At 55.8% G+C, this 23,908-nt stretch overlaps 1 protein-coding gene across 4 annotated transcripts in view; it reads left to right on the top strand.

Annotated features, from left to right (window-relative positions):
* The first annotated feature begins 3,785 nt into the window (after positions 1-3,785).
* Positions 3,786-23,908, top strand: part of FOXP4 (forkhead box P4) — a 51,014-nt gene continuing 30,891 nt past the window's right edge. Inside the window, exons 1-2 of one of the 4 annotated variants that reach the window (XM_043907416.1) lie at positions 3,786-4,307; positions 21,302-21,530. In XM_043907416.1, the coding sequence (XP_043763351.1) occupies positions 21,318-21,530 (213 nt within the window). In that variant the 5' untranslated portion in view covers positions 3,786-4,307; positions 21,302-21,317. The remainder of the gene's footprint in view (positions 4,308-21,301; positions 21,531-23,908) is intronic. The other 3 variants (XM_043907419.1, XM_043907415.1, XM_043907417.1) reach the window with 3 other exon arrangements.

Raw genomic sequence — 23,908 nt, forward strand, 5'->3', positions numbered from 1 at the left:
GACTGCAAGGAGATCCAACCAGTCCATCCTAAAGGAAATCAGTCCTGAAGATTCATTGGAAGGACTGATGCTGAAGCTGAAACTTCAATACTTTGGCCACCTGATGCAAAGAACTGACTCATTTGAGAAGACCCTGATGCTGGGAAAGATTGAAGGCGAGAGGAGAAGGGGACGACAGAGGATGAGATGGCTGGATGGCATCACCGACTCAATGCACATGAGTTTGAGTAAACTCTGGGAGTTGGCGATGGACAGGGAGGCCTGGCATGCTGCAGTCCATGGGGTCACAAAGAGTCAGACATGACTGAGCAACTGAACTGAATCCACTTCATCACCAGAACAGGGAGGTAGCTGAACCTGGGAAAGGGCATCTCTTCAGGCCATGAAGACCTGGGAGTGAATCCTTGCTATACCACCTTCTAGGTATGTGACGTGGGGCAAGTTGCCTGACTTCTCTGAGCTTGAGTAGTAGTGTAATGTGTGTGTTCAGTCGTGCCCGACTCTTTGCAACCCTGTGGACTGTAGCCCACCAGGCTCCTCTGTCCATGGGATTTTCCTAGCAGGAATACTGGAGTGGTTGCCATTTCCTCCTCCAGGGGATCTTCCCAACCCAGGGATCGAACCTGTGTCTCTTGCATCTCCTGCATTGGCAGGGTGATTTTTTTTTTTTTTTTTTACCACTTTGCCACCTGGGAGCCCCTGAGCTTGAGTGCCTCACTATAAAATGAGAAGAGCCACTTTGCCTGGGGTGATGCAGCTGAACGGCATGGGAATCAAGTGCCTGGCACACAGCAGACATTTACAAGCATCAACTGCAGATGTATGTATGATCTGCAATTTTGTAAAGTCAGTATTCTCGTTTTTAGGTGAGGAAACTGGGGCTCACAAAACAGAAAGTGAGTGTTTATGGAAAATATGTGATGAATAGGCACAGAGCTAGATGCTCTGCCCAGGCTTTTTCATGCTACCCTCCCAACCCCAGGAGGCATTCTCCCAAGGTCACGGATGAGGAAACTGTGGCTCTATCCTGTAACTTGCCCAGATTACACAGCTGGTAAGTGACAGATGCTGAAGTTCAACCCTAGGCTGCCTCACTCCAGCATCTGTGCTCTTAATCATGGGCTCCCTAGTAGGGCCAGGCCATGGGCCCTGGTTCTTGTCACATCATAGGCCCTGACCCTGGGACCCTTTGAAGAAACAAAGACAGATGGAAAGAGGACCCTCCTGCCTATTCACAGTTGCTCCTGCTTAGAAGCCAAGGGCTACTCTTTGGAACCTTTTCCTGGAGCTCCTGCATCAGAAAGTAAGGCTTTGGACCGGCTGCTTTAATTTGGGGGTGTGTGTTCTGTATATGTCTTCGGTAAGACCTTGTTTCCTAATTAAATTGCCCTTTAGGTGAGGACCAGACAGGATCTTTTGCCTACCTTGGGCCCCCCACTGTGACTCACAGGGTGCTGGGAATTGAACTGACCTGGAGATAATGGTAAACTGAAAATCAAAGCATTTCTTAGGGAAATCCCTTTGGGCAAGTGAATCCAAGTATGAGGTGTGGAGGGGCTGCTGCAGGAAGGTGATGGAAAAGGATGTAGTGGGCCAGAGAGCCAGACAGAAAACAGCTGGAGAAACCCACTGGAAGTCACGTCATTCCTTCTTCTATATTGAAAGTCCTTAGTTCTCACCGCACCTGAAATCTCTGCAGGACAGATGGGAAGGAGGTCCGAGGGGGCATGGTCATCATCCAGCTGGGCTTACATAGGACCTGTCAACTCCAGGTCAGGCTCAGGCCTATCCATATGCCCTGACTCCTACCAGAGCTGACCCTCCACAGAAAATAAATAGAATCACACCACCAAAGACTTACTTTCTCCTAAACTGTACTCCTCAGGTAACCCACAAGCAGGCAGCACTGCTTCAGAGGCCTCACCGAAGTAGCTCTGGTTGCAATCCTGCTTCATCCCTCACCAGCCAGGTAAGCGTTGACAGGTGGACTTAATTTTTTTGTAAAATGGAGGTCACAGGACTATCTACTAACAGGGTTATGGCAAAGATGAAATGAGTCCTATGCCTGGCATGTAGTATAACCCAAATGTTCAGTTCAGTTGCTCAGTCGTGTCCAACTCTTTGTGACCCCATGAACCGCAGCACACCAGGCCTCCCTGTCCATCACCAACTCCCAGAGTCCACCCAAACCCATGTCCATCGAGTCGGTGACGCCATCCAACCATCTCATCCTCTGTCGTCCCCTTCTCCTCCTGCCCTCAATCTTTCCCAGCATCAGCTGGGACATGCTTCTTAATGCTTCTGTTATTGCTACACTGGAAAGGACCTGTGGTATCCACATACAAGATGCACAGGGTCCTCCTCCCAGCGATTCCACAGCTAGCTATCCGAAAAGCTCCAGCAGAACCTGAATATGCCTGTCACACCTGCCCCATGCAGGACAGATGCATAGGATCTGGACCTGGACAGGCAGCACACACATGACAGCTCCACCTGCTTATCTGCACCCACAGAAAAGGGATGGCATAAAGCGAGGAGCACGCAAGAAGTCTCCTCTCTTTTTCTTCCAAGTCCCCTTGGAAAGGCTTCTCTTCCAAGAAATCCTCTCTCCCCAGGCCACAGCCCCGGCATCCCTGAGGCACCAGCAGCTCCCAATCCACCGGAGCATCCTGTGTCTGCCCGTCTCCATCTGCCTCGGGGGATTTGGGCCAGAAGAGCCTTCTAAGGCCAAGGCCTTCCAAGCCTCCTCTCACAGCCGGGCCCTCCCTTGGTCACGGACCAGTCCGTGACAAGCTCTGAGGTGTCCCTCACCTCTCGTCACTGCAACACACAGAGCCAGACTGGAGACGTTTTGGGGTTAGAAGGCGGAGAGAGAATTTATTCAGATTTCCACGAGTCTCTGCTTGGGGCGCCTGCTACCAGCACAGCCCTCCCCCTTGGATCTGGGGCCTTTCCTCATCCGGACTTCCCCCTCCCAACCCAAAGACACACCTTGGCTCCAGCCACAATCCCTCGGGTTCCTCCCCGCGCACTTCCCCGCCCTCAGGCAAAAGACGTTGAGTTTTGTTTACAATCTAATTTGTCCGGATAATTGCTTCTACTTTGCACTCCACTCTGCCCGCGCGGATCCGGCTTTGGGCCCCCTTTTCACTGGTTCGTAGAGCACTTTATGGGAAATTCCCCTTCCGGAGAGGGAGGCGGCGCGCGCCCGGGGTGACCGTTTCACAAAGCCCAGAGGAGTCTCCCCACCACCACCACCCCACCCCGCTTCAAAAGCACACGCCCCCCAGCCCTACGCAGCGGGGCTCAGAAGGGAGGGGAGGAAGGACACCGGCCGGCTCCGGACTCTGGGGCCCCCCGGCCACTCCCTGCGCGGGGCACTGCCCGCCGGGAACCAATGAACCGTGTGGGAGCAAGGGCTTGGCCGTCCCTCCAGACTCCAGAGAAAGGCTGGGGTTTGCGAAGCGCGCCTTGGGATTCGCAAAGCCAGGGTGAATCCCTGGGGTCCCTCCACTTCCCCCCACCCCCACCTCCTTTTTACAGATCCACAGCCCTACGTCTTCCCCATTTTTTCGTCCTCTAAAGTTTGGTCCACGTGGTCTCTTTTCGCTCGCCGCCGGCTGTGGGGCCGGGTGAAAGTCGCTGCACCTGCTTTAGGCGAATTATGGTAGCGCTAGAAGTTGGTCTGCCCTCCCTCCGCCGCGCGCCGGCTCCCTCCTCCCTGGCTCTCGGCGCGCTCCCTCCTTCCCCGCCTCCCCCGCCCCCTCCCGCCCCGCCCGCGTGCCGCCCGCTCGCAGCCACTCGCTGCCCGGGCTCAGTCGCAGCCCCTCGGAGTCTGGAGCCGGCCGCCCCTACGGACCGGAGCGTGCGGCCGGCGGCCGGGACGGAGCGCCCCCCACCCCCCCAGCCCGCGAAGAGGGCGCGGCGCAGGCGGCGGCGGCGGCGCGGCGGGGAGGAGCCCGGGCCGGAACCAGGGCTGGGCCGGGGGCGGGGACGCCGGGGTCCCGGAGCCCCGGCAGCGGAGCGAGCGAACAAGCGTCGCGGGAGGATCGAGAAGGAGCAGCAGAGCCGGAGCGAGCCGAGCCGCCCCCAAAGTGCGATGCCCCGGCGAGGCTAGGGCGCGCGGCGGGCGGCCGGCCGGCGCGGCGCGGAGGGAGGGCGCCCGGGAGCTGCGCGGCGCCGGGCGGCGCGGAGGGGCAGCCCCAGCGGGCGGCGGCGGCGGCGGGCCCGGGCGGCGACCCGAGCGAGCCCCATGCCCCGCGCGGGCTGACGGGCCGGAGCCCGCACGGAGCGGCCGGGCTGGACAGGTAAGGTGGCCGGCCGAGCCCGGGGACGCGGGTGGGGGCTGGGCCGGCGACCAGCCCAACTCCCTCGCTCGCGCACTCTCTCGCCCGCTCACTGGCTCACTTTGTGTTTGCAAACTGCCCGCCGGAGACGCGCCGGGCGCCGGGAGGAGCCGGGCCCAGGCCGGCGCACTTTGTTCCAGCCGGGGCCGGCTGCGGCGCCCTGACCCCGTGGGGCCGCGACACCCCGCCCCCGGCTCAGGCCCCCGCGGCCCGGAGCTGCCTGGGGAACAGGTGGGGGCTACGGCGCGGCGGCCGGGGTGGGGGTGGGGGGCTGGAAAGACCACTTAAGGCCCGCCATCCCCCAAGAATCTAGGACCGGCCCCCTCCCGGCCTAGCCGCGGGGAATGGGGTGTCTTGGGGGAGCGACCACCGCTCCCCGCCCCCCCCCACACACACTCCCCGAGTAAGACAAAGAGTACTTCCCGGCCTAGACTTTGCTGAGCCGGGGAGGGAAGTGGTGAAGCGGGCTCCCCCAACCCCAGTCTGTCCAGGACTCCCCAAGACGCGCCGGAGGCAGACAGATGGGGACGGGGGAGACTGCAGTCCAACTCTCCGCGTCGCCTTGGGTGAGGAGGGGACTCAGTTTGCCGGGGTCGCATCTCGGAGGTTCCGAGGCCAGTCGTCTCCTTTCCTCCTTCCATGGGTCTGCTGGGAGATAGGAGAGGAAAACTTCTTGGGGACTTGAGAGCGTCTAGAAACGGCCTCTTGTGATTTTGTGCGCCGGTGCTGGAGGGTGGGGGTGACCCTGTGCGTATCTGTATTCGCCCCATTTGGAGAGAGCGCCTCCTCACCATACGGGGGGGCGGGGGGGTGGAGAGAAGGCGGCAGCAGGACTCGGAGGTCGCCTGGGAAGAGTGTCCCGGGATAACCAAGTAGGACCCCCGCCCGTCCTCAGACCCAGGACTGTGGTATCTTCCTGGACAGCCCCCCCTCCCCAGCCGCTTCTACCCGAGCGGCGGTCACCCCGGCAGCGCGCCAGCCTTGCACTCCCCATCAACGCCTAACTAACTTGAGCTGAGCCCGGCTAGATCCCGAGGCGCTAGAAAGCGGGGCGCCCTGAGCTGCCTGGGGTCCTGGCCTCCTCGTCAAAGGAGCGTGTGCTTTCGCGGGAGGCGGATTCTGAGTCAGAGGCCCTAACGGCTGCGGATTCCTTCTCTCCAACTGGGGCGACCTCGTGAACACTTGGGCGTCCCACCCGGACTCTCCTGGTTGGGAGAAGAGGATATGGGAACGCCGAGACCCTGAGCCCATATAGAACACCGGGCTCGGCCCTGTGCATTGCCGGCTTCTCTTGCCAACTCCCGCCCCGCTGATTTCCTCGCTCCCTCCGTGCCTGGGTTTAAGCCATCTGGAGATCACCCGCATGTCTTGCATCCCTGGGCCGGGTCTCCCTGCTGATTGACCTCACAGACCAGAGCAGGGGTTGGAGGTGAGGTGCCCCAGGAGAAAACCCGAGTCTGAAGCTTTCATCCCAGTAGTTGCTGAGAAAAGCCCAGGAGCATTTTGGCCAATGCGGGTTTTCACTTGAACTTGAGCATCTTCATCCTGTGTTAAAGCACGTGCGTGGACTGTCCCAGAGCGAACTGTTATGAGTCTGGGATTGAGGGGTTCAGGAGCACAGTTTGAGAGGCAGTTAGGGTTGGAGCTGGAGGCTCGCCTGGGTGCCCCCTTGTCCCACCCAAAAGGAAGGAACTGTGGGATCATCTATACAGCCTGTAGCCAAGGGAGAGTCTGACCAGTCCCACTGTGGAACACGGCGGGTAATGAAGACCTCGACACCAAGAATTTGAACCCAGAAATTCACTATTTGCGGGAACCGGGACTGAACGCTATTGGCACTGGGCATTTCAAGCTGATGACCTTCCTAGTAAGCCAGTGGGTGGGGCGGGGCTGGGGGGGAAGGGGCAAAGGCCCGGTAAGCTTGCCAGGCCCCAGCTGCTTTAAGGAGAGCCACCCACCTCAGACAGCCCCTGCCTCAGCCAACCCTGCCCAACCTGGCAGAAAACTGCTGCGGCGAGGGGAAATCTGCAGGCTTGTTTTGTTTTGGTTTTAACTTGAGAAACTTTGTTTTGCCTGGGTTCTGGGCTCTCTGTCACCTGGCAGGCAGGAGGGAGGCCCCTGGGACTGTGCTGTGGGCACCTGGACAGCTTGCCCGCTCCGGCACCCTTAGATCTGAGCCTCTCGGAAGCATGACTGTCTCGTGGGCTCCCCATCTGGTGTCACTCTCTCTGTCATCAGTGGGGCAAAGTGGCATCAGGTGGAAGTGGCTTTGCTCCCCCACCCCCGCCCCCAACTTGGGATCCCTGTAAGATCTGAATCTCTCCTGGATCCCCCCTCACTACCGTACCCCTCCCCCATCCTAACCTCAGCACTAAGCTGGGGGGCCATGGGAGCCTTTTCTTCTGGCACGAAGTGCTTGATTGCTGGGTGGGGTTTTCTCTCCCTCTCCCGGTCCTGGGCAGGTTTTGCAGGAGTTATGGAGTTGGTAAACCCCTGAGCCCTGGGGAGAGAAAAACCTGACACCAGTGTGGGGGAATGCAGGGGTGGGGTAAAGGGGCCAGTTTGGGCCCAACTTGCAAAAGGACCTGTCCCTGTCCCTTCTCACACCTGGACACCCCTAGCCCACTCCCTTTCCTCTGCCTTTGGCCAGAAACTTCCTTTCTGGCTGCTGGCAGGTAGGTCCCTTCTTGCCAGGAATGTGCATATCCTGCTGGGCCCCTACTCTAAACACACCTCTTCCTTAGGGGCTGGAAAGTTGGAGGAGTGGTGGGAGGGTCCTTTAATCCATTAATCCCCCAAGGGTTTGCTGAGCCCCTACACTGTCTGGGCAGCTCCCAGGCTGGGCATTGGAGTGCCCAAGCTGTGAGGGCTGGGGTCTGCACATTTTCAGGGTAGGAAAGGCAGACAAGACATTAGAGAGGAGGGTGGTGCAAGGGTGTCTTTGTCAGAAGAGAGGTATGAGGTGCAAGGAGGGGAAGGGTCATCTCCCCAGGAAGCCTTCTCTGATCTGCCACGCCTGGCGTGGCTGCACCCTTCTTCCCTACGTCCTAATCCTTTGCTACCCCACTGCTCTGATGGCTTTCCTGTCTCTCCAGCTGAAACGCAAACCCCTCCAGCGCCGCCCAAGCAGGCACAGTGTCTTTATTTTTCTAATAATCCAAACTGTGTATTCTTGCCTGGAGAATCCCAGGGACAGAGGAGCCTGGTCGGCTGCCATCTGTGGGGTCACACAGAGTCGGACACGACTGAAGTGACTTAGCAGCAGCAGCAGTGCAAAGTAATACTTGCATCCAAGGGGCTCTAGCACAGTTTCCCTTCAAAAGCTCCCAGCTTCCCAGACCAGGGCAGGATGGGCACTGTTTTTGACTGTATGCTGAGGCTCCAGAATCTGAAGTGGCTTCCTATGACTTGGTGCCAGGACTCTGGAGTTCAGGGCAAGGAACTCGGGCCTCCCCAGGGCAGAACATGGGTCACAGGGGAGAAGGCTTTGGAACCTGCCAGTGATGATGGGACTCTGGAGAACTTAAGTTCTTCAAACCACAGTTTTCTTACGCATAAAGTAGGTCAGTGATAGCAGTTGAGAGCCTGTTTGCCAGTGGGATGGAAGAGCAGGTGTAAAGTACCTAGAACAGTGCCTGGCACACCATAGTACTGACCAAGGGGTAGCATTTATTAGGTTCCCAGCACTGCCAGGCCACATGCTGGACTGGAAATTAATCTCCATTTTAAGGGTTAGGAAAATAAAGCCTAGAGAGAAGAAACAGCTTGTTTGAGGTCACATAGTTAGTGGTGGGGCTCCTAGAACTCCCACCGGTAGGGCTTGAGCCTCTGCTGTGGGGAAGGGAGAAAGGAGGGGATGGGAGGGCCTGCCACTCCCCTTCCTTCTTTCACGGGCTCAAACCTGGGTGCCCCTCAGCCCTCCAACGAGAAGGCTGGATTTCCCCTTCCTGTCTTCCTTTTAAGGGAGGATCTGGGCTCAGGACTTGGGATCTCTCAGCTGCACAAGACCCTGGAAGGTCCACCTCCCACCAGCATCCTAAGGTGCTCGTGGACACAAAAGTGGGAGGGGTAATACCCTAGAACACAGAGGAGGAAAAATGGCACCATCTTTCTCCAAAAAAAGGGAGACTCCTATGGTTTGGAACGCTGGCTCACACAGTCTTATGGAAGACAGATTTGGCTGGCAGTCTCAAATCATTCTGGGACCCATCTCTGGATGGATCACCTTGGAGAAGCAAAAAGCTCCTTCCCTTGAAGGGGTGAAGTCACTGTCTTTTTCAATGTTGCCTTCCTGGATTCTCCATGGAAATGCCTACCTTCACCCACGGCTGCCCTGTTGGGGGGCACAGCAGGAACCCTCTATTCCAACACCCCCACCCCCACCCCGAGGCTTGTAGATACGGTTGGCTTGTGAAGTAGCGTTCGAGTGGGCCCTGGGAAGAGCCTGGACTCAGAGCATGCCTGCCTGAGCTAGAAACCAAGAGCTCCCGGCACAAAAGATACTCATTTGGACAAGGCCCCAGTGTGCTGGGCTATAGAGTCAAAGCTTCTAGTGCCTCAAGGAGTGAGCCATTCTGGCCTCGGCCAGGCTGGTGGTCTTCCTTCCTTTGATCCTTGTCCCCTGCAGCCTGTTCCCCCGGGCCCAGCAGCTCTGCCTACCTCCCCAGGCCCCAGCCTCTGCCCAACTGGAGCCTCCCTAGCTGGGACCAGAAGCTGGGCGGGGTCATCGATGGTGCAGGGCGTGGGGAAAGGGTCTTTTCTCTCCCACTGGGAGTTTCTGACGACACCTGACCTGGGCCACAAGTGCAGATGGGAAGGAATGGAGGCGAGATGGTGGGTCTTTCTCAGACGGTTACAGAGTAGGGTGTGTAGACTAGTGACCCTCCGTGTTTGTTCACGATAGGCAGGGTCAGCGGGTGGAAGTTACCCAGAATTTCCCCAGGCTGTGAAGGAGAGACATGATGGTGACTGGAGGGAAGGGTGGGTCAGGGATTGGAGTCCTGGATTCCACAAACCTTGTGGAGCCATCACTGTGTGCGGTGGCCTTCCACCGCTGAGCTGTCGGAGTCTCTCGGCAAAGAGGTTTTAGAAGAGGTGGCTTGCTTGCAACTTGGAAAATCAGAAATGGAGCAAGTACCCCAGGGAGGCTCTTTCCCACAGGTGCTGGTGGTGGGGGGCAGGCTCCCCAGCCTGGACAGGATGCCAGGTCCTAGCGGCTGAGCCTGCAGGATGGCTGAGCTGTGTGGAGGGAAACCCGGCCCAGTGGGCTGGTGAAGGGGCTTCTGTAGTTTCTTCAGTCCGGCGGCCCGCCGGCAGACTCCGTCAGATTCGGTTTCCCAGCTCTGGAGCCCAGGCTTCCAGGAGACCCAGGCCGAAGGAAGTTGTTCCAAAAGAGGGTAGCATATACTTCCTCCTCTCTCTCCTTCAGCGGGTTCTTTGGGCAGAGTGTATGGCACCCTGGAAGAAAAGGGCCCGCTGCTGGGGAGCATTTGGGGAGGGATGGGGACTCGGGATTTACAGGAGACCGAGGGAGGGGCGTCTGCCGCTGGTGCTTGGGCGCAGTGCTCCTCCAGGCTTCCGCATCTCCGGTTCGGGTCGGGTCACAGAGTCTCAGGTGCTTGCGAAGGTTGGATGCTGAGGGTGCGTAGTCGGTCCACTTGCGGGAATCTTTCCCTTCGGAAGCCTCCGGGGCTCCCAGGAGAGGCCGAGCTCCGGGTCCTCGCGCTCCGGCTGAGCGCACTAGTTCTGGTTTGCTCGCCCGGCCAGTGTTTCCCTGAGCCTCCGCGAGCGCCTCAGTGCGAGGTGCCGGCAGCTCCTCCATCTCTGAGACCTGAGCGCTGGGACGTGCGCGCCGAGTGTCTTCGGCCCTCTCCGAAAAGATGCTGGGGGCTTTTGAGAGGTCCAGGGAACTCTGGCAGAGGGGCCGGGTGACCTCAAGTCTTTCAGCTACAGGGAGGGTCTCCCACGCCTTGGGCTGACCTCCTTGAGCTTGGGGCCGGTCTGGGTTGCGCGGGTCTGAGGCTGGCTGGTGAGGGGCTCGGGTGAGCGCACCGTTACCTGCTTGCTCATTCCCTCTGCGACCTTGGTCATGGACCATGATGCTCCCCTCTCTGAGCCCCGGTTTTCCGACTGTACCGCTGGGGAGGGAGCACCCACACTCCCCTCTCCTGCTCCCCACTTTCCCGCAGCTGTGGATTGGGGGGATTGGGAGTTGAGTGAGAGAGGAGACCGGCCCCCTTTGTTCCACCGCCTCCGCGGGTCCTGCCCTACAGCGGCGCTGTGGAGCTCGGGGCAGCGACCCTGCGGCCCAGGCAAGTCTCCTCCCCCCCAATTAGGCAGCGGAGCCTGATTAGAGGGGCCGCTGCGCGCCCCCTCCCTCCCGATCCCCATCTACGAAGATTTCCCTTCATCAGAATCTCACATCCTCCAGAAATTAATTTGATGCCTCTTGTTATCAATTAATTGAATCTCCTTGGGAGAGAGAGCTCAGCGAGGCGGGCTGCAGCTTGGCCCTTGTGTGCTGCCGTTCTGCCCTCCCCCTCACACCAGGACAGCCTCACCCCTTCCCCGTTTCTCTTCCTGCTTTGAAATTTATTTTCTAAAATAAAACCACTGCTATGGGCCCTTTAGCCCACTTTGGCTTGGATGGTTACCCATGGACTGGACACTACCTGAGATTCACCCTTCTGAGTGCTGGGGGAGGTGGGGCAGGCTTCCTCTCCCCTGGCCCGGTTTGATCCCTGCATTCATCAGCAAAACCAAACCCTTTGGAAATTTGGCATGACCTTGATTCTGTGTGCTTCGAGGTCTGCTGGTGAGAAACTCGGAGAGGAGGACCACAGAGGATTCTGTCCTCTGTGGGGACAGAATCGTGTACACACAGATACACATCCTAGTTGGCGGAGGAGACATTGGTGGACCAGGCTAGGGACCGTCAGTCACCAAGATTTTACTCTTGTGAAAGTTGTCCTTTTTAGATGAGGCATTTAAGATCTCTTGCCCCCACCAGGGCTGATCTGTTAAATGTACAGAAGAGGGCACAGGTGTGTACCTCTTGCCAGACACCTAGAAGGTCAGACTCTGCCTTCTGCAGGGAAGATGGAGGAGGAAGGTTCTAGAAGACATCCCAAGTCTGGGAAGGGATCATGGCAGGTACAGAGTGGAACGAGGTGGTCACCAGACCCTGACTGAGGAACTGTGATTTGCCATTTCACATACCTCCTGTCCTTGTTCTTGTTTAACAAGTGAGGTCCCCTGGTCCAGAGAGGTGATTAACTTGTCCAGGGTCACACAGCTGACTGGAACTTGCCCCTCTAGAATGCTGGCCCCAGGACTGAGGTCACAGATGGACTAACTTCACTGCTTTGTTGGCTCTCACAAAGTTTATTGCAGTGGTAAATTTCACATCAATATCCCTGCTTGGCTTCTGTTGAAAAACCCAAACTATCAAACATGGAGCCTGCATTTCTGTGGGGTAAAGATAGGCTGGGGTTGAGTTAGCAACTTTGTCATAGAGATTTTGCTGAAATGGCAACCCACTCCAGTATTCTTGCCTGGAAAATCCCTTGGACGGAGGCTACAGTCCATGGGGTCGCAAAGAGGCGGACACGTCGGAACGACTTCACTTTCACTTCAGTATTCTAGGAAGCGCTAGGCAGGGCGGGTGTCTGAGAGGCTTTGCAAGGTCTGTACAAGCTCAGAGAAGACCTTTAAGGACACCCTGACCCACATCTAATTCTTGCATAGCTGCTTAAGAACTGATGGTGGTAGATGAATTTTACCCCCCTTCTTTCTACCACGGAGGGAATTTTAGGGTCTTACGTCTTGAGGGGTCTGTTCTAAGCTGAAGTTAGCCCATTTGTTCGCAGGTGAACCCCTCTATGAAAGTCATCACCCTCTTACCTGCCATCCCCAACAGAAACTTAATGTACTTTTTATTGGGGTAGAGGAGACTTTCTTCCAAGAATGGAACCACAGGTGGGGACTAGAGAAGCACTGGACAGCAGTAACCTTTCTGGAAGGTTGGAACAGGGAGAAAGATGTGGAAGGATGCTGTATCTTGCACATTTGAATATGGGTGTGTTTTTTGGATGCCTCTGAGTTGGTACCCAAGATTCCTGTAAATGCCACCGCTAGATATCATCAGGGGAGACAGAGGGGCCGGGGCCGGAGAAGGCCAGACCACTGGTCTGTCCCAGGTGGGCAGGAGCCCTTCCTGTGCCCACGGGAGCCCTCTGGTGCCAGGGGCACTACCAGATCCATGCTCCAGATGGCCTCTCAGGCCCTGGGTGAGTACCCCACCCCTTAACCAGCAGGCCCCCCACGAAAGGCGGCACTGTTTAATTAGCCACCTCTGATTAACCAAACTTGGCATTGGCTCCTCTTGCCCTCATCTTTCCCAGCTCCGAATCAATGGCTTTGATATGCTAATTAGGGAGTAATTTAATTTCAAAAGGCCGCAATTAACAAGGGTGTTGTGGACATGCTGTAGTTAAGCGGAGTAATCTAATTTGCATTAGTAACAAGCAGGGACTAATTAGAAGCTTAATTAGACACTTAGATGGCTCTTATGTTTACTTTCTTAATGAGATGGAGTGGGCTCTTTGGTTCTCTTTTTTTTTTCTTTTTCTTTTTTTTTCTTATTGTTAATTCTTTCTTTTGGTCATGGTACTCGGAAGAAGTGTTGAGGGAGGCCACCTTGGTAGGGCCTGGTGGAAGCATTTTGGGGCCGGAGCCAGTGAGAAGTGCACTGGGGCTGGGGCATGGTGATGGTGGTGAGGAAAGGTTCAGATTCCTGGGAAATTCCAGTGACCGCCCTCCAGGCTTTGCCACCTTGAGAGAGAATTCCAGGGAAGAGCTCTGGTTTGGGAGTCAGAAGAGCTGTAGGGTTTGTTTGGCTCAACCTCCTAGCAGCCAAGAAACCTTGAAACATCACTAAACTTCCTCAAAGTCTGGTTCCTTCATCTGTCATAGTGAGTGCCAGGTTGTGTGTGACAGGATATGGGAAAGAACTTTCGAGGACTCTGTGAGTGGAATAGTTGTTACTAAAATATATTCACAAATTGTGTGCCCAGGCTTCACTTACCGAAGACTCAGCTCAGAAGTCACCTTCTACAGGAAGCCTTCCCAGAGCATCCTACCCCCTCTAGGCATCCATAGCCAGCCTCCTCCTCCAGTTTCTACTGACCATAACACTGGTGAAGCTGTGTGTTGTGTAGTCGGTTCTCAACCCTGGCTGTACTTGAAATTTAGAATACTTTTAAAATTATCCATGCCTAGATCTGACTCCCCAGAGAATCCAATTAAATTGATCCGAGGTAGAGCCCAGGTGGGGGCTTCCCAGGTGGCACTTGGTCAGGAAGATCCCTTGGAGGAGGGCATGGCAACCCACTGCAGTACTCTTGCCTGGAGCGTCCCATGGACAGTAGAGCCTGGCGGGCTCCAGTCCATAGGGTTGCAAAGAGTTGGACCCAGCTGAAGCTACTTAGCGCACAGCATAGGTATGGATATTTTTTAATGCTTGTGTTTGCCTGTGTCTCTCTTTCTCCACCAAACTATAACCCCCCTCCCCCCAGCAAGGGCTGTGTTTTATTCACTTCTGTGTGCCCTAATGCCAGTACCCTCTGTGACCACTAAAAACTGCTGATTGAAATATTTGCTGTCATGTGGAAATGGTCATGATAGTAAGTGGTGAGTGGGGAAACAAAAATTCAAACCATGTACAGATGATGAACCCAAGCTCACGTTTTAGAAGTTTCTATGCCCAAAGAGAGTGGAAATGGACAAGACTGAAAGGGGTGGGGCCCCAAAGTCTAGCTCTCCAGCTGGTAGACTTACAGGTACTATTCATTTATTTCCTCTTCACATGTTTTTACCAAGATGTCTTACTTTTAAGATTAGAAGATAAAGTTATTTGAAACTTGGGGGAGAACCTAGAGCAGAGAACCCCAGAATGGCAGCTCACCTTCCAAATCAGAGGTTGCTGCAGGCTTTTAAGAGGCACGTCCTTATCCTGGCGTGTGCACTAGCTCCTTGGGCTTGGAAGTTTTGTGCTAAGAAGAGGCCTCGATGATCCCTGAAGTTGGACACTAGATAGTTCCCAGTGTGTTGTTCAGGGAGACTCTTAGGCTGAAGTGAGACTCTTAGCCCAGGGCGCCAGACTCTCACCCACACAAGAGCGTCCCACAGTCCAGGGAAGGCCCTGGAGAGGGATTGAGCTTTTTTCCTGGAACTCTGATGGCCCCCTCTGCCTGAGGAGAGACACTGCCCAGGCTTATCAGAGCACCAAGCAGTCATGGGGCTCGCATCACCCTGCCCTGCTTTGGGGACCAGATTGGGAGCTACAGAGACATTCTAACCCTTGGGTTCTGTCTCACTGTCCTCAAGTGCTGAAGAGAGTGAAAATGGATGAGCCTGGAATGGGTGGGGCCCCAGTGTCAGGGCTGGGATGAGGGGGGTGGCATCTGGGTTTGCTGGGTCCCCACAACAGTAGTAAGTAGCCTTCTCTGAACATCTTCAGGCAGCGATACTGCAGCAGCCCTGTAAGGAAGGGTTCCTGTATTAACTTCATGTGACAAATAAAGAAACCAAGGCTCAGATGGTGACCTCACTGCTCATGTTCTAATTACAGAGCTAATAAGAGACCAAGGCAGGATCAGCAGGTAGGATGTCCAATGAAGGGCAGGAGGAAAGGCCGAGGCCCCCAGGGCTCCTTCTGGAGCCCTCCCTCCTCTCACCTAGTGGCCCGAAGCCAGTGGGCCTTTGGGGCCTGAGCTGGATGGGCAAAGGGATCCCCGGGCCTTGGGATGACAGATTGGGAAGTATCCTTCAGGTGCTTGAAATGCCAGTGCTCATTGTTCTGAAGAGCCCTCTGCTTTACGTCCCTTGACACAAGTGAGATCTGATAGCAGGACAGCTAGAGGAGGAGGAGGAGGAAAAGAAAGAGAAGGAAGAAAATAAAAGGCAGCCCTACGCTCTGTTCTATGTGGTACCTGCTTATGTGTGACTTTTTTTTTCCTATAAATTACACCTTATGAGAACCTATCTTTGAAAGTTTTTTTTTTCCCCCGATGTGGACTATTTTTAAGTCTTTTATTGCATTTATTAGAACATTGCTTCTGTTTTATGTTTTGTTTTTTTGGCCACGAGGCATGTGGGATCTTAGTTCCCCAACCAAGGATTGAACCCGCACCCCCTGCTTTGGAAGGTGAAGTCTGAACCACTGCACCGAGCAGGGACGTCCCATGTCTTTTTATGTAATCCAGAAATGTATCCCTTTCAAAGACTCTTTACTCTGAAGGAAGTCTTCAGAAACCAGTGACTGCTCTTGTAAAATCAGGGCTTTTGCAGATGCTGTTCCCCCTGCATTCAGTGTACACTTTGCCTGACTGATACCTGCTTATTCTTCATTTCTAAGTATAGATGCCAGTTCTTAAAAAGAAGCCTTCCTTGCCCCTCCATATAAATTGAGTCCTTTATTTGTTGCCTGTACTCATAGAATTTATTTTGTTTGAGCTTATCTACATGTGTCCTTATTTGTCGTCTTCCTCACCTTGTGGGGACATAGCTCCCGGAGTGCAAGGCCTAGTCAGGTCTGCACACACACAGCCTGGCACGTGGGTAGGTGCTTAAATATTTGTTGAACCAGTGAATGAATGAAGGGTCGTTGCTGGTGAAATATTCTCCTGGGCAGCATTGGAAGAAAGAGAAGAATGACTTCGTTCGTGGCCAAAACTTCACACTACTGGCTAAACTTTCAAAAAGACAAATGCCAAATTTACCCAGAAAAAAATGGTGAAATTGTACCTCTGTTATTACCAGTTGCCCTCAAAACACCCAGGACACCTCCGCTGGCTTGTTTGAGTTTTGTAAGCCTGTTGGGGGCTAGGACCAAGTTTCAGTATCTGTAGATAGGTCCTCACTCAGTGCTTGGCTTAACTGGGCATGAAATCCATGTTGAATGAATGAACGGTCTTGGAGGTAGATCACCTCGTTTTAGTCACCAGGAAGCTCATAACTGAAGCCAGTGCTTGTCGTTGCAGCCCTGCTGTTGGCTTGGACAGGCCGAATCAGCATCACCTAGGAACTTTTAAGAAATGAATTCTCAGGGCACTCCAGGCCTAAAATCAGAAGCTCCAGGTCCGGAGCCCAGTAATCTGTATTTTAACAAGCCCCCCAAGGTGATTCTGATGCACTGAAGTTTGAGATCCTCTGACTTAAGGTCTTGGCCCATTTATTCTCCCTTGTACTACCCCCATGGTATTATATTTTAAGTAGCTTTGTCTATCTTTTATTGCAGTCTGCTTCCCAGTCTTTCTTGGAAGTTGATGGGGTATATACATTGTAAATAGATAGCTACATCTAGTCCAGTTTCTCCTATCATCCTACAGAAAAGGAAAGGGAAGAACGTGCCCCAAGTTAAACTGCAAATTGGTGACAGAGGTGGGGCTAGAAGCCAGCTTCCCAACTTCCAGTCTCAGGCTTTCAACTGCCCCCCTGACTATATTCTAGGTTTCCCAAGGGCCCGAACCGGTGTCTGCATTTTCAACTCAAATCACCACCACTGCTCTGGGTGCAGGTTACCTGTGGTCATGCCCCCACCAGCCGGGCTCCCCTGAGAGCTGGGGGTGCGCCCCTTCTCCGGCTGCGCGCATGCACGTGTGTGAGAGCGCGCTGGGGGCTGCCCCGCCCCTTCCCTCGCTCCCTCCCTCCCTTGCGGGTAAACTCCGGGCATCCATCAGTCTGTTAATTGCACTAATTAGAGATCGCGGAGGTGTTAATTGGAAAACCCTGGTATTGTGCCTGTTTGGGGAAGAAAACGTCAATAAAAATTAATTGATGAGTTGGCAGGGCGGGCGGCGCGGGTTCGCGGCGAGGCATAGGGTGTCATGGCAATCGCTCAGATTAAGCGATTGTTAATTAAAAAGCTACGGTAATTAATACTCAGTACACCATATGGGCCCGCGGAAAAGGCACAAAAGGTTTCTCCGCGTGTGGGGCTCCCTGTTCCTTTTCCTCCCCCCTCCCCCCAAAAGCACCCTAACCCTTGGGTCCTCCCTTTGGCCCCAAGGTGGGTGGAACTCGTCACTTCCGGCCAGGGAGGGGACAGGGGCGGACCCGGCGCGTTCCGAGCCGGTCGTGCTGCGAGCCCGCGTGCTTAGAAGGGCCAGGAGCCTCGGGGGGAGGTGGGAGAGCCCCCGGCGGCCCCGCAGACACCCCCGGAGCGGAAGAGGCGGTTGCGGCTTTGACCCTGCTTCCTTCCTTTCTTCCGTAACTGGCCAGAGGCTGTCAGGTGCCCTGGCGCCCCAGGGGAGCCCTGAGAGACCTGAAGCTAGGAGCTGCCCCAGGGTAGGACCAGCACCCCACGGAGAAATCCTGGAGCGCAGGGGATGACTCCGCGCTGCCCGCAGCTTGCGGCAGGGGAGGGTTCAGGGAAGGCTGGGGTGGCCATGGCCCAGTCCTTTATAGTGCGTTCTAGAAAAATCTTCCTATTCCCTCTCCTTACGTGTCCATTTGAAGGAAGAAAAAGCAACCCGTGACTGGCCCAAGGTCACCCAGCTGGCCCTTGAAACCAGATGGTCCTCTTCCCAGACCGCCTCTTGGCTCCTGCAGGCGGTCAGTGAGCAGCGCTTTGCTGAGGACAGGGGTGCCCAGGGCTGGAGCTGGCTTGGCAGGGGGGAAGTGAACGGAGGAGGGGGCTCTTGGAGGGCCCCCTCAGTACCACAGCAGGCAGCTCAGGTCTCCACTGGGAATTGTGAGGCCTGCAGTTCCCTTTGGGAAGGGGCCAGCTGTGATTCAAGTAGACCCTCCGTGTCTCTCAGCCGTCACTAGAACGTGGTGGTTCCTTATCCACACACTGACCGGGGGGTTTTCCTCCTGGAGTTTTCAAGTCCGCAGAGACCTTCAGGACCACCTCGCCCCGCAGAGACAGGGAAACGGAAGCCTGGAGGAGGAGGGAAAAGAGTCACAGCTGCTTGTGACTGAGCTCAGACACCCTGACACTCAGGCTCCTGTCTCCTCCAGCCAGAGTCCAGGTTCCCATGGACATTGGCTTTCTCCCCCATCCATATGGGAAGCAGGCACTGATATCAAGGCCTGCCTCCAGCACCCCACCCCAGCCACCCCACCCCTACCTGGCTGGGCCCCAGGCACCCAGAACCTGCTCACCCACAGTGCAGGGAACACCCCAGTGCTGTTACATCACCCAGCGGAGAGATGAGCATGAGGCATGAGGCTGCCTGCTGCCCCGGTGCTTCCCCTCAGGAGGGCAGGTGTCTCAGGGCAGAGGTGAGGGTGTGGAGATTCCTGGGAGCACCCACCTGCAGGTTGGGTGCGTGCTGGTGGGCGGGCAGGAGCCTGGAAGGAGTTGAAGGCCCCGGGGAGGGGGCAGAACAGCGGGCCACGTGGGAATTAATGCCATTCATACACCCTGAGGAAATGACTTTTCAAATGCATATAATCTCGAGCATGCAAATGAGAGGCTTGCTTCACCCTGTTTAATATGAATGATCGGTCCTTGAATAGCTATTATTACACGCCACATTGCAGCAATTATGTTGTTCACTGGGTGTCGCTCTATATCTCCCCCCCCCCCCAATAAAAAAGAAAAGAAAAGGACACTTCTGTTTGCATCCTCCTTCCTTTTTTCTCCTTTTCTCCAAACTTGCTGTCTGATCAACTTTATGGTGTGTGTGAGTGTGGGAAGGGGGGTATTCTCCCTTACCCCAAGGAAGAGACTGCTGGATTCTTTCTCCTGTACACACACACACACACACCCCTGAGGCTCTGGTCTTTGTCCCCAGGGGCCCAGGAGTTCTCAGATCTCAGGGCAGCTAGACTTGGAGTCAGGGCCAGGGTCAGGCCGAGGGAGAGCAGAGTGGCCCTGCTGTCTCCCCCTCGGGTGGCGGGGGGCCCAGGCCTAAGTGCAGGAAGGTGCTCTGTAGGCTGCAGCGGGGATTGGAGTGGGTGGCTGTGGGCAGGGGGCTGGAGCCCTGTGCTCTGGTGGGTGGAGGATGGTGTCCACCCCATCCATCATTTGGCAGCCACTGGCCTCCGGGCTGACACGGCCATTAAGGCCCAAGACCGAGTGCTCAATCTCTTCCAAACCGTCACCCCCCAACCTTGCCCTTGCCCCCGGCCCAACTCCTCTCAGAACCCAGGACTGGGAGCTGCAGCTGGGGGGAGGACGGGGTTGTAAAAAGCCCTTGGGAGCACGCAGAGAAGAAGGGACACTCCAGCAGCGCAGGGTCACCCAGGAGGCCGCACAGGTTGTCACAAGAGCAAGTGTGATGTGGCATGCGTGGACTAGTGGCCTCCCCATGGGCCCTCGGCAGTGCTCTGTCCCCCCGGTCCCCCCCACACCCTCACTGTCCTTCCCATTCTGCTGACAGTGGGGACAAAAACAGCAAGGGGCTCAGTAGGGTGACGGGAAAGAATTCTTCCAGAGTGAAAGAATTCGGGAGCTGCCTCCTTGAAGAAGAAACTAAGGCAATCAATCTCTTCCAGCCGTTGGTCTATTAAGGCCCTCCTGTTCCCGCTTATTGGGCCAGGGACTCCATGTGTCTGTGGGGTCTGCAAAGGCCAAAGGGAATCAAGAACGGGAGGAAAGATCACCGGCTGGCTTCCACCCCTTGACTGTGTGATCTGGGCCAAGTCTTCGACCTCTCTGAGCCCAGGGCCTTCATCCTCTACATGTAAATAGAGGACAGGGGAAGAAGGGACCAATCATTGTTGGCCCTTAATTCTGCAGGTGGTTTGTGTGTGCTGTTTTATTTACTCCTGACGGGACTCTGAGGCTGGGAGAAATTCCTTCTACAGACAAAGAAACTGAGGTGTAGGGAGTTTAAGACTCCTGTCAGAGATCAGTAGTGGATACCACTGTGTCTTGTTGGCTGAAATCAGTGTTCCTCTCAAGGGACTGTGGCTTTGGCGACAGCTGGAGACCCCAGCCTTTGAGAACAGCTCAGCCCACTGAAGCCCCCCATCTGCTTCGGCCTGTGTAACAGGTGTCTGAGATAGTGCAACCTCCATGAGATGTAGAAGGAACTGCAGGCCCCTTCCTCACTGGCCTTGGCCATCCCAGTCATACCCTCTTGTCGTTCTGAGCATGTTTTTGCCACTGCTTGAGAGGCAGTTTGGGGACACGGGGGAAGAAGACACAGGATTCAGGCCTTGGCTCGGCCTTGGGTCAATCTCCTGACTCTCTGGACCCTCGGTTTCCCATCTGTAAAATCAGGACGAAAGGAGCGGTCTCCCACAATTCTTGTGAGAAGGGGTCTGGGTGCCTGTGGAGACAGTAAACACAGCGAATCAGCTTTGGGCCAGGTGCTGGGCTGAGGGCCTTAGAATGGAAGGTCAGGGATGTTGGACCACCGGCTACCCCCGATCCTGGGGCACAGCTCCAGGCCCAGCTGAGGGACTGGCATCCAGTAGTGGGTGCTAGGCAGATGGCAGCTGCTTGTGTTGCGTCTGGGAAAGGAGGCCCTGCCCTTGGGGAGCTCCCGGTCTGGGGGGAAATAAACACAATGGGCATCACAGGTGTTGAGGGGGAGGCAATATGGTGGCTCCCAGTGAATACCTCACCTGCTTTTAAGTCCTTGCAGACCCCTGCCCATCCTGGCTCTGCCTTACACACTGGCTTGGAGGGAGAGGCCTGAACAGGTTTGGGGGTGGGGCATCGCCCCCTCGAGGAAATATGGGGCAATGGGCGCGCCTCAGCTACAGTCTGGAGCTGCCCCCACCTGGGCCTGGGGGGAGGGTGACGTTAGGAGGGTCTGTGCCCCAACAGGGGTCCCAGGGTCGGCCTTCAGGAGGTTGAGAGGGAGAAGCCGCCCCAGGACTCGGTGGGGTTGTGTTGTTTGGGGACGGGGGTGTTGGGGGGCATCCCTTGCTGGCCAGCCCTGCCCGTCCAGCCTTCGCGCCTCAGCCCCTCCCCCACATCTCTCCTCCCTCTCCAGGTCCCGCTAGAGCGACATGATGGTGGAATCCGCCTCGGAGACAATCAGGTCAGCTCCGTCTGGTCAGAACGGCGTGGGCAGCCTCTCCGGGCAGGCCGATGGCGGCGGCAGTAGCGGCGGCGGGGCTGCAGGCCCTGCCACAGGCGGTGCGGGCCGGGACTCGGCCGTGGGCGCGGACAGCAACGGAGAGATGAGCCCCGCGGAGCTCCTGCACTTCCAGCAGCAACAGGTAGGAGCCAGCACGCCTCCCCAGCCACCTGGAAGGGATGCCAGACCCCTGCTCCTACATCCTGGCTCCCGGGGGGGCCTCTGCTTCCAGCCTAGCTGCCTTCCCTTAACCTTCTTGAGAAGGTCCAGCCAGCAGAGACCACCCCCTCCCTCTAGTGATCACTAAGGCCAGGGGAGAGCAGCTCTTCCAGAAAGGGTGGTGTGGCTGGGGGCCCTGAGATCTCTGGGCTTAGGCTCAGAAATGCCCACAAGGGCAGACAGATGTCTGGACAGCAGGCTCGAGGGGGGTGCATCTTGGGCAGGCGGGCACCTGGGCTCTCCTCCTGCACTCTGGCTAAGTTAACAAACAGGGTTGAGGGGAGGGAGGCCCTGCTCTGGGTGCATGCTCTTTGGCCGAGGGGGCTCTGCACACACTGGTATCTTTACTTTGTTTGTATTGTAATGCGTTCCCCACCTGCGCCTCTGCCTCGGGGCCCCTGATCCAGGCTGTGAGTCAGCTCACAGGCACCAGGGGTCAGTGCACCTGGGAGAAGTTCAAGAGGAGCAGGCAGAGGCAGGCCTCCATTTTTAGTGCCCGGACTGGGAACCTCTGTCTGTACCCTCCTCCCTCTTCCCCCTTCATCATTCCCACCCTAAACTGCAGAGGTCAGGAGTCCAAGACCAGCCTCTCTGAGGATCAGGAGGCCTTAGGGTGGGGAGCCTGGTTGGGTTATGACAGAGCAGGGGCCCCAGTTCCCGGCCCCACCCGGGAAAAAGGGAAAATCATGCTTGACAAGTTCAGGAGAACCGGCCCAGCCAGCCTGGCCTTGGGATGCTCCTTCTCTTATTTGACTTTGCTTCTCAAATCACTGCTGGTGGCATTACCCCTGGGGGGCTCTGTCGGGAATGCAGAAAGGTCGGGTCCTGCACCTACCTCCCTGCACCTACCTCCCCGCCTGTACCCCTCCCTGCCTGTGTGCACAGGTGTCTGTACCCACATCACCCTCTTGCTCCCTCCCAGGTTCGCCCTGGGGCTCCTTCTCCCACTTCTTAGCCCCTAAGGAGCCCTTTCCCACCACACTTGAAGCCAGAGGTCAGATTGGAAGCAGCACTGTCAGAAGGCCGACCCTGGAGCTGGCCAGCCAGGACTGACGCAGGAAATGAACACACCCAGGTTCCGTCCCACCTCTCCTTCCCAGCAGTCCACCTGGGCCAGTCCTGGGCTTCGCTGAGCCTCGGCACCTGAAGCACAGGGACTGTTAGGATCAGATGCAATGTGGGTGTGAAATCCTTGCCCCCAGTCTCTGATCCCTCCGGTGTGAACAGAATTGAGGACTTTAAAAATCCCTTTGTCTTGCAAACAGTGGAAACTTGAGTAGAAAGGGCCTGTCTCCTTTCTCCAGGGAGATGGTCCTTGGGAGTTTGCAGGCATCTCCCAAGCTTGCCTAAGCAGGTTCCCTGGGGAAGAGACCCACAGAGTCTATACCATCTATGGGGGACAGAAGGTCAAAGGGCAGAACCCTATCCTTTATCAACACAATAACAAAACACCCCAGGCCAGAGATCTCCAAGGCCACCCATTCTGTATGGGTGAAGACTTCTCTCGCACCTCTAGGCTGACAGAGCTATGAAAATTTGTGAAAGTGGAAGGAAGGCCAGGGGGAAAGTTTCTTTTAAAAAATTATTTAGAGAGAAGACTGAGCCCCAGTGAGCAGGATAAGCGGGGAGAGGTGTGGGGTGGGGAGAGACGGGACTGTCTGTACTGATCAGGTTTCTGTGTTCTGCGTTGCACTCAGGCCGTGTTTTACCATCTATATTCCACGTTCCAGTTATCCCTGTTTGTTTTGGTGAATATCCCAAAGTCCTGGAAAATCCTATATCTGTTTCACAAATAAACTGGGGTGGAGATTTGGAGGCAGGCGGAGGGAGGGCTGGTTTATCCATTTGCGCTCACTACGGGCGTAGTGCCTAGGGCCAAGGAAAATATTTGAGACTTAAAAAAGGTTTTCTTGGCTCTAAACTATGAAAAGAACGCTGCAAAATTAAAATTACAAAATTGTCAATTAAAAGGAAACAGTCTGTGGGCCATCCTTCTGCCTCCAATATATGAGTGAAGCTTTGGGGCTGGCAGCGGGGGAGCTTCAGGGTAAGGATTTCTGGTTACCCCCTCCCCCCCAACAAATGTCTCTGACTCTTTGTGGGGAGAGTATATGGAGGAAAAGTGCTGGACCCAGCAAGTGCCTGCTCCCTCTCAACCCCAATCAGAAAGTCCTTGGAGGACTAACAAGGACTGTTTGATGCTTTGGGTCTTTAATGCCCTCACCTTCTCGGGGAAGTTTGTGTTGTTGTTATTCCCACATCACAGATAAGGGGGCAGCCAGAGGCGGCACTGACTTGTCC

The sequence above is a fragment of the Cervus elaphus genome, chromosome 7 (assembly GCF_910594005.1).
Source record: "Cervus elaphus chromosome 7, mCerEla1.1, whole genome shotgun sequence".
NCBI lineage: Eukaryota > Metazoa > Chordata > Mammalia > Artiodactyla > Cervidae > Cervus > Cervus elaphus.